General features: G+C 43.4%; 1 protein-coding gene across 1 annotated transcript; it reads left to right on the top strand.

The window, feature by feature from the left end:
* The first annotated feature begins 9,097 nt into the window (after positions 1-9,097).
* On the top strand, positions 9,098-10,045 carry LOC106543803 (olfactory receptor 5AR1-like). The gene has a single exon (XM_087715138.1). It carries the CDS (start codon positions 9,110-9,112, stop codon positions 10,043-10,045), a length of 936 nt encoding a protein of 311 aa, XP_087571264.1. The 5' UTR covers positions 9,098-9,109.
* The last annotated feature ends 437 nt before the right edge of the window (positions 10,046-10,482 follow it).

Here is a 10,482-nt window from a genome sequence, read left to right as displayed (position 1 = left end):
CATTCTTTTAGAATTTCCTAAGATCGTTGAGTTTTTTATTCACGAACATTACCCCAGCTCTCTCTAAGTTTGTTGAAATCATTTCTTTTTAAAGCCTAAGACACTAGTTTGATTTTGTTCTATTGCTTGTGTCTGCATTATATTGAATTCCAATATGACATGGTTTCCCTTACGCAAAGGTCCTGCTACTTCAACCACCTTTATCATTTCATCTCTGTTAGTAAAAATTAAGTCCAGGATAGCTGATCCTCTTTTTCCCCTCCTCTACCTTTTGGATGACAAAGTTGGGAGCCAGTCTCAGTAGGAACTTGTTTGAGCTCCCATTTGATGTCAGCGTAATTAAAGTCCCCCGTTATGACATTCGGGTGACGTGTTTAATCTCACGAAGTTTCAGTAATGGCAACTATATAATACCTGCTCTCATGAACTAATATTTCAAGTTCACCCTGTTTGTTTCTTAAATTTTGAGCATTAGGCATATGAGTCCTTTATGGCCAACCCCAGGTTTGTTTCCTATAACTCCTTTTCTATATCTGAGTTTTCCTTCTTTTCCACCATTCCCTATCTCCTAGTTCAATTGGTTGCCTTGGGATTTATGCTTGGGATTAGGTCCTAAAGATTCTAAAGATTGGTCACCCTTCCCCCTCAATTTTAGTTTAAGCTTCGGATAAGCTAAGCTGGTCATTTTCCACGTACAGCCTTTCCGGTTCTTCTCAGGTGCAGTCCATCCCATGTCAGAAGCCTTCAAATAGATAACATAGACTGTGGTCTAAGAATCTGAAGTTCTCTTAATGCCACCATCCCTTAAACCAGTAGTTTAATTCTAAAATCTGTTGTTCTCTCATTGGATGTTGACCTTTTGCTGGAAGTACAGTTGAAAACATTAACTGTGTTTCTAACTCTTTGACTTCCTTGCTGAACTGCTTATAATCTCTTGATATTGTTTTCAGGTTCATTGTCATGTCACTCATCCCCATATGAAAGAGAAGAAAAAATACTAATATGTGGGCTTGGTGATTCAATCACATCTTTGATTTTTGCTCCTCGATGGCAAATGAAATTAATGAGTCAGCAAATGGTTCTTCTTTCTTCCACATACTAGTACAAGCTGCAGTGGTTAATTCTATTATTTGTAGATTGAGGAAAAGTGTTACATACAGTATCTCCTCAATCAATTTATATTACTTATGATGTAGTAAACATATTAATGTTCAAATGGGCAACAAATACATATACCTGTACAACTGTAATAACCACAATCATTACAATGTGGCTACAGTGGTGGGTTTAAAAATTTTTTAGAACCTCTTCTGTAGGTGTGGCCTGCTTTGTGGGAGTGGCTTGCCAGCCATCTGACTGGGTGGGAGTGGCTTGCCAGCCATGTGACTGGGTGGGAGTTGCCAACTTGTAAAATGCGGTGAAACTCACTTAATAACGCTCTTGCTTAGCAACCAAAATGTTGGCTCAGAAATTCTGGCATTTGAAGCAAGGAAGCAAGGAAATATTTTTAAACAGATCAAAAGAAGAATATTTTTTTATTAATCAAAGCAAATAAAATTATTTTTGAATCTTTTTCCTGTGTAAATGCATGTACAGTATGGATAGAAAGATTGAAGTGCAAAAGAATGTGTCAAAGACAACCATTTGATCATAAAACAAAATGTAGATGTAATGTGTATGTAGATGTAATTCAGACATAACTTTATTATTCTATTGGCACCGAAGTGTATGGAACTGATAGAATATCTGTGTCAATTAATTAGTAAAGTGGATCATATCTGTTCAGCATTGCTTAATTGCTCTCATTTAAACTACTTCAGTCAATTTTAGCAACATTCCTTCAAAATACCTTATAATGAAGATGTGCTTTGTGGCGACCTGGCTCCAATTTTTTATTGGATAAAGACAAAATCATATCTATCTTTTACAGTCTTGTCATATCCTCACTTAATCCACTCATCTATAGTCTACGGAACCAGGAGGTGAAGGATGCAGTTAGCAGAATGTTAGACAAGATAATGTTACTGAAGTAAAAATTAAATATAACTTCCTTCATATTAAAGAAATAGCCCATAATTGCATTTTCTCTGAGGAAAAATGCAATTGAAAGCTTGATGACACTTTGAGTTGACATTTGCTTGTATTTGACCAGATTAAGATCCATTCCTTCAACATATAGAAGTATTTCCCTTACACTGGAGACAGTAAATCCCTCAGTGCAGTAGTGGAATGGACCTCAAATCCATGTCCCCCCACTCTACTTGCAATATTCGCTGCCGGCTTCCTCATTGACTTTCTTGGAAAGTTGCCAAATAAGATTGCAAACAGCAATCCCATAATCATAGAGCACTTGGCAAGAGAGATAAATATGGTCCTATGACAGGGGCCAAATGACATTTTACAAAAATTGGAAATGCCATACAAACCGTAAAGCCTGTTGCAAGGCCACCAACAATTACCAAAAGGTGGACAAAGGAGAGATGGAGCAGGAGATTGGGAGGGGGGGGGGAGAGAGAGAGAAACATTTAGAGGAACAATGGAAAGGAAAAGGAAACAGCGGAGGCAAGCAGAGAAGAAGGCAAAATAGAGGAAGAGAAAAGGAGATAGAGAAATGGGAGAATAAACCACAGGGCCAGGAAGTATTTGAGAGGAGAGAGGGAGAGAGAAGAGGTCTTACCAGTCCATTCTGCTTCACCCCACACTGCATGGTCAAATGTCAAATGCAACAAGACCTGCCAGAGGAGGGGCAGATCTCCCTGCTCCAGCCAAGAGATCAGTGAGACCAGTGATTGATTACAATTTCAGGGGTGGACATTATAGATGTACCTGCCCGAGACCACCTAGGCCCAGAAATCATGTTCAGTTGGAAAACTACTGAGGGCAGCAGTGAAGGAGCCAACTGAGCCAACCTATCCTAAACAACTCCAGAATTAAGAATTAAGGGACTGCAGAAGCAGGCATCGCAACCCACAAGTGAAGCCTCAACAATGCCCTGGCTGGTTACAGACTCAGTGGGAACAATTTCTTCTGTGGCAGATCTTTACTCATGAAAGCCAAATGGGAGTTTTATGTATTGGAGTGAAGGGAACGCAGGAGCCATGGATAGCCAGAAAGATGGTCTTTATTACACAGAAAGTAAGGTGACAGCGATTCAAATACGAACAGATCGCGCCCAGTATTTATAGAAAATGTAACAACACAATAACCAATCAGGGGCCGGGTACTGCACAGCAACTGCTGATGCAGTACCTCGGCCAATCAGGGAAGATTAGGTGTTTCAGGAAGGCTAGCAACAGCCTCCAATGCCTCCCGGCCAATCAGGGCTCAGCAGAGCGGTTGCTGGCCCTTTTTTCATGTATCAGAATACACAACACCCCTTCCCCCCAGATCTGCGCATGCTTGGTTAAGGAGCATGCGCAGACGACCTCGGACCAGGCCTCTTCGTTGTGGATGGACTTGGAGAGGTAGTGACGCAAGAAACATAACAAGCAACTTTGAAAGTTCAAGAACATTGTAAGATTTACATTTTCATTTCCCCCCAGTTAAGTACATTTTTTCATTAATTCATTTCAAGCAGTTTGTCTCCATTTTTTCACTTCTCCTTCCCCCCAGTTGATTTATATTTGCATTTCCCCCCAGCAATTCATTCACATTTCTCCTTCCCCCCAGTTCATTTATTCACATTTCATTTGCATACCCCATTTTAGCAACTTCTCATTTACCTTTTCCCCAACTAGTACACATTTTTGCACACCCCATTTTAGCAACTTCTCATTTACCTTTCCCCCAACTAGTACACATTTTTTCATTAGCTCATTTTTACAAGTTTCTCAATTTCACTTCTCCTTCCCCCCAGTTCATTTATTCACATTTCTTTCTTTTATTTTTCCCCTCCTGTTCTGCGCATGCCCAAAACAAACCCCTTTGAATTCTTCCGATCCTGGCTCGGAGGCAACTCTGAAGTGAAGAATAGCCCTGGAGGCGGCTCGTGGATGGCTTTGGGGAGCAGAGGCAGGGCCTTGCACGGAGGTGGGGTACTGGCAGGGCAGCGCGGAGGTCTGTGAGCGGGGAAGCCGGTGTTGGTGGCGTTGCGCAGCTGGAAACAGCTCTGCGCCTGGGGTGGCAGGCAGGACAGGAGGGAATGGCAGGCCCTGGAGGCAGCGAAGTGAAGACAGGTGGCCTTGGGAGGCTTGCAGCTTTCGCAGGAAGGCGGCGGCGGAGGCCTGGAGGCGCCAAAGGCATGCAAACGAGTGGCTTTGGGAGGAGTAGAGGCGCGCAGGCGGCACGGCTCGGAACGGAGCGGGCTTTTGCAGCACCCTGGAGGCGGTAGAGACGGCAGGGCCGGCTGCGCAGGCGGTGAGGGCGCAGGGCCTCGGCGGTTTGGGAGGACCGGCAGGCAGCGGAGGCAAAAACCAGCAGCGGAGGCAAGGCAGGCTGGGTCGTGAGGCACGCGGTGGCCGCGGAAGGCTGGTGCGAGCGGAACCGGGGGCGCAGCGGCTGAGCGGGGAGGCGCTGGCCTTCCTGCCTCCTCGGCTTCTCGTTGGGAGGCAGGCATCGCAGGGAGGCAGGAGGCAGGCAGGCGGTGGCCCGGCATTGAGCTCACGCGGCAGGCTTCTCAGGGAGGAATTAGTGAGCCCTGGAGGCATCGGGGAGACTGGGAGGCATCGCGACGGCGGCTCTTGGGAAGCAGGCAGAGGCTCTCCCTGGGCGGCTGAGTTGAGGAGCGTGGAGAGCAGCCGGCTCGCAGAGGCGGAGCTGGCTGGATCCGTGAGGTGCACAGAAAACCCAACAACTTCGGGCCCAGACAGTTCTGGCTGAGGTTGGCTGGACACTGCTGTAGCTGGGCGCATGCTGGCCTTGGGTTCCGGCAGGTCCTTCACGGGCTCTTCTCCGCGGTTGAGCCTCGCGGTCCATTGCTCGTCCTTGCGCATCGGCAGCACTCCGTCCGGGGTGAGCGCGGGACACCCCCTCGGGCGGATGGAGGCCGCGTCTGATCGATGCCAAGTTGGCGGAGACGCTGGCAGGCTCCAACGGCAGTGGCTATGGCTGCTGCTGCTGGAAGGTAGCCTCTGGAGTTGCGCGAAGGTCGCTCGGGTAGCCTCTGGAGTTGTGCGAAGTAGAGGTGGCTGCGACTGGCTATTTTTTCTTGTTCCAGGCCCTGCGGGAATCGCGGATCCCATCCTCGTCACCAGTTTTATGTATTGGAGTGAAGGGAACGCAGGAGCCATGGATAGCCAGAAAGATGGTCTTTATTACACAGAAAGTAAGGTGACAGCGATTCAAATACGAACAGATCGCGCCCAGTATTTATAGAAAATGTAACAACACAATAACCAATCAGGGGCCGGGTACTGCACAGCAACTGCTGATGCAGTACCTCGGCCAATCAGGGAAGATTAGGTGTTTCAGGAAGGCTAGCAACAGCCTCCAATGCCTCCCGGCCAATCAGGGCTCAGCAGAGCGGTTGCTGGCCCTTTTTTCATGTATCAGAATACACAACAGGGAGCAAGGTCGAGAGGCATTATAACACCATAACAACAACCAAGAGGATGTCCAAAGGTAAACTGCTAGGCCAGACATCTTGTCTCTCACTGACAGATCAACTAGTAGGGTCCCTCCCCAGAAATGCTGGTGCAGGTAGAAGGTATTTACATAAGGGCCTTACTGGACATAGGTGCCTGTTGTGGCCCAGCAGGATCTGTTTGAGCTGCTGATGGACTTGGATAGCGAGGAACCCTATGAGTCTGCTATGGAAGATGTGGAAGACCCTGGGCAGGGTTCAGACTCAGAGCAGGGACCAGAGAGGGTGGTTGGTCACCAGGAGGCGCCTAAGGCATGGAGCAGTGAGGAGGACTCAAGGCAGTTTGTTCCTGATGCCAGGCAAAGGAGGGCGGAGAAATGGAAGCAGCAGCTGTGGAGCCAGACTCATAAGAGATAATCAAGCCCAGGTGGTTGTGGCTTGGCCCCTCCCAAGGAAGTATATAAGTGAGAAATTGGGAGAGGTCCTTTTGCAGGACACAACTGTTTGTAACAGTCTTGAGTCACTCTTGTCTGGTCTGTTTTGCATTTCCGTTCTGTTTGGTTTGAGTTGCTGGCAATCCTTCTTGTATGAGAGTGTTGTCTGGGCTTTCAGCCAATGGAGTTGTAATCCCTGTGATAAAAGAGTGGCAAATAGCCAAGCCTGTGTCTGTGTTATTCACAGGCCAGAGGGGGCATCAGAACAGGTGCCCAAGTGATTCTATTGTACAGGGATTTTTATGAGGCAATTGAAGCGGCTCCCCTACAAAAGCTGGACAATGCAGAGATCTGATGTATTTGAACTAATAGTTTTCTCTAAGATGATTACTGCCCCTTCAGCTGACATTTGGCTCACTGGTTGTAGGACATCCCAAAATTGTTGATACCTTGGCCATTGTATGTGACCAACCCCCCCAGAGTTCTCTGATTGTGTGGACAAACAATGATCTGGTCAGGTAACTGCTCACCTCGCTAGTCCCTGTGAATGGCCCAGAGTCAGAGGGCATTCATCCAGTGCTGTGAGAAGCATACCAGCACTGGATGAGAGATGACCAGATGCCTGCAGAGGGGGTGGGGAAGCTGGACTGAATGAAGAGGGTGTTACAACCAAGGGAGGTACTGTGCTTGCAGGCATCCAGCAAGAGCTAAACTGGAAACAGCCTGAACCCTATTTTGTCTCAAAACTGACTCCAAGAGAAGAGACATTGGGATGGAAGTGATCCTTGAAGAGCTCAACACAAGGGCATTGTGGCAAACCCAAGGGAGAATCTAGATAGGGTTCAGAAATGTTACAGATGCCCCACTGAGATTAAAGGACTGGATGTTGTTAGGACAACTAAGTCTGGTCACCTCATTGCAATGGCAGGTTCAGGGGAGGGTGTCAAGGGCAAGGTCCCACTCACCCCAAAATGGAAGGAAAGGGTCAATGATTAACTTTTGAGGTGGCAGAATTTATTCTATAACATGAGTTGGATGTGTGATGTGCTAGGAGTGCCCAACATTGAATTTGATTACAAGACGATAGGCTGTTCAGAGAGAGATATTGGCAGATCCCTTTAGGTGACTTGGAGAATCTCAGAAAAAATCTGGCAGAATGAAAAGGGGGGGTTATCTGAATGTCTCAGAGCCTGTATGCCTCTCCCTTGGTTGTGTCCAGAAGAAAAATGGATCCCTGAGGATGTGCATAGATTACCACATGCTGAACTGGAGGACCATCCCAAACCAGCATACTACTCCACAGATCATTGCATTGCCTACTGGGATCTAAGTGGTAAAAGTGTGCTGGAACTGAGGACCATCAGTTTCCTATGTATGTACCCAGACGATTGAGAGAAGACAGCATTCATTTACCCACTGGGGTTCTACAAGTACAATCAGATGCCCCAGGCTTTATTGGGGGCCCAAGCAATGTTCCAGCGATTTATGAAGCAGTCAGTCAGAGACATGAACTTCATTGAGATGTTAGGGTATTTAGATAACATCATTGTCTTCATGGAGATTTTAGAACAACATGAAGAGTGACTGGAGAAAGTCCTGATATAAATCCACAAGAAGGGGTTGAAGCTGTCATTGGATAAGTGTAAGTTTTGTCAACCCTTTGTCAACTATTTTGGGCGTATTGTCTCCAAAGAAGAGATATCGATTGACCCTATGAAGGTTGGGACCATTAAACCCCCTATATAGCAACCAGAGTGGGCTGACAGAGCAATGGGAAGAACAAGAGATATTGAGATGCCAGGGAGGGAAGAAGCTAGTTGTCCGGAGAAAGGAATAGAGAGATCCATACTCTAGCAGCCTTTCAAGAATCATGCTACATTTGGAAGGAAGACAACCCCTCCCCATGTTGCTAATTCATGTTTGCATAGACTATGTCTAAAATGAAACATTGGACTGTCAGTTTTACATGGTTTAAAATAGGTATTTTTACTACTTTGCATTGTTGGTCTGGCTTCACAGCTTGTGCTTTCAGAGTATGGTTGAAATCCTATAATGTTTCGATCCCTCAATCTGCAAATTAATTCTTCAGATAAAGATGATCAAATTACATAATGACATTTCTTAGTGAATGGAAGTTTGAACTAAGTATGCAGTGGAACTACCTAATAATGAATAAATACCCAATTATTAACCAATTGTAGTGAGAATTTGAACTAATTACACAACTAATTATGCTATACAGTGGAAATATGAATTCCCAGTAGGTCCTTTTCTAAGAGGTTGTAGTGAGTATTTTAATAGCTTGGTTTTTAAATAATGGTAACAAAGTATAAAATGAACAATTCTTTCCAAGTATTCCATCTTTCATCTTTGGAAATGGAATCTTTCTTTCTAATCTGGTAAGTTCTTTAATTAAGCACTTCAAATCAGCCATATAAATTGTTAAATGCTTACAGCTTTCTCCTTCTCCTCCTATGCTTTATCATATTTTTTTCAGACAGATGTAGGAATACTCAACTGGTCTCTTATAAAAATACTTTCTACTTAGATTTTCTACTTGGACTAATATACTTTTAAATGCTTATAACTTCTTCATCCTACTCTGTTGGAATTAATTTCAGATGCAGGTAGAATGGATGTTGGTGCATAGGAGCTAATAGATGACAATATTTGTTCCACAGAACACTATTTACAGAAATGGATTTCTGGCTGAAGTCTGTAGGAGACAATTATAAATTCATACAAAGTAATTGAACACTCTGATTTCTTTGAAGAGTACTAGAATTTAGAGAAAATACATTTTAGCAAGAAGTTTACATTCTTGCAGACTGAGAAATGTTTCCAGGAATATGGAAGAAGACAACGGTGGATATGAATCCAGTCTTTGTTAATTGACACTACATCCCTATGTAATACTGTACATGCTCTCTAGTAAAACGTTGCATTGTGTAAAGAACTTTTTTATCAAGAGTCCATAATATAACAGTGTTGACTCATGCTTACCAAGCAAACTGTCCCTTTTTAATTTAGTTTTTAGTTTGGTCTTTTCTTAGTCTGCCCCTTTGGACATTCTGAGACAACCCAACAGTACTCATATTGCTATAAAGCTTTCCACTTTTTCCCTTTTTAAAATTCTATCAGAGGGGAATAAACAATGCAGACAAATCAAACCACTGTGACTGAGTTCATCCTTGTTGGATTCCTGGACTACCCAGAGCTTCAGATTCCCCTCTTCATCATCTTTCTGCTCATCTATCTCATCACTCTGGTGGGAAACATTGGGATAATCATTCTAACAAAAATTGATGCTAGGCTTCACAGCCCCATGTACTTTTTTCTTAGAAATCTCTCCATTGTAGACGTTGGTTATTCTACCACTATTGCCCCAAAATTATTGACAACATTTGTGATAGAACATTCAACAATTTCCTTCACAGGATGTGCCACACAATTCTTCTTTTTTGTCATTTTTGTGACCACCGAAACTTTTCTTCTGGCTGTGATGGCTTATGATCGCTTCATGGCAATCTGCTTTCCATTGCTGTATTTTGTTGTCATGTCAAAGAAGCTTTGCACCCTCTTGGTCATAGCTACTTACGTGTTTGGCTTTATAAATTCAATATCCCACACCATCGTTATTTTTAGCTTAAATTTCTGCAACTCAAATACTATTAATCATTTTTTCTGTGATATTCCGCCAATGCTTCAATTGTCCTGTTCAGATACCCACATTGCTCGCATTGTGCTTTTAATTTTGTCCACTATAGTTGGACTGACAACAGTTCTGACTGTTTTGATCTCCTACATTGCCATTGTTATTGCCATCCTGAAGATCAGGTCTGCCCAGGGAAGATACAAAGCCTTCTCCACCTGTACCTCTCATCTGATCACTGTGACCATTTACTTTGGAACCATCATGTTCATGTACTTAGGACCTGGCTCCAATTTCTCATTGGATAAAGATAAAATTGTATCCGTCTTTTATACTCTTATCATCTCCTCACTTAATCCATTCATCTACAGTTTGCGGAACAGGGAAGTGAAGGATGCATTTAGCAGAATGCTAGATAAGGTAACATTCCTGAAGTAAAAATAGTATAAATTTAAGTTGCTGTGTGTCAATGATGTAAACCATAGTTGCCTTTTCTCTGTGAAAGATACTATTGAATGTTTGATAATATTTTGAATAAGTGAGAAAAGAATTGAAATTGCATATAGGTTACCCAATTAAAAAATAAAAGACAATTCATTTTTAAATTGATCTAAAAGAAGTACAATTGTATTTTATTAAACAGTCTGAAAGTTTTTTCTGTGTAAATGTATGTGTGTAGATAGTGTAGAAGAATGTGTGAAAGTCAACCATTTGATCATCAGACAAAGTTTAAAAGGAATCTGCCTTTTCATATAATTCATATTTAGAATTCCTTATTATTTTATAGGAATTGAAATGGATGGAACTGATAGAAAGTTTATATAATTTATTGGTAAAGTGCAACATGTAAGCTTAGTTTTGGTTTATCACTCTTA

This window comes from Thamnophis sirtalis, unplaced genomic scaffold (assembly GCF_051295495.1).
Source record: "Thamnophis sirtalis isolate CommonGarterSnake01/CBP01778 unplaced genomic scaffold, rThaSir2_p1.2 scaffold_1, whole genome shotgun sequence".
Lineage (NCBI taxonomy): Eukaryota > Metazoa > Chordata > Lepidosauria > Squamata > Natricidae > Thamnophis > Thamnophis sirtalis.
This window is presented reverse-complemented; position numbering and strand designations above follow the sequence as displayed.

Excerpts from the sequence above, each read along its gene's own strand:
- LOC106543803 (XM_087715138.1), top strand. The coding sequence starts at position 9,110 with ATGCAGACAAATCAAACCACTGTGACTGAGTTCATCCTTGTTGGATTC.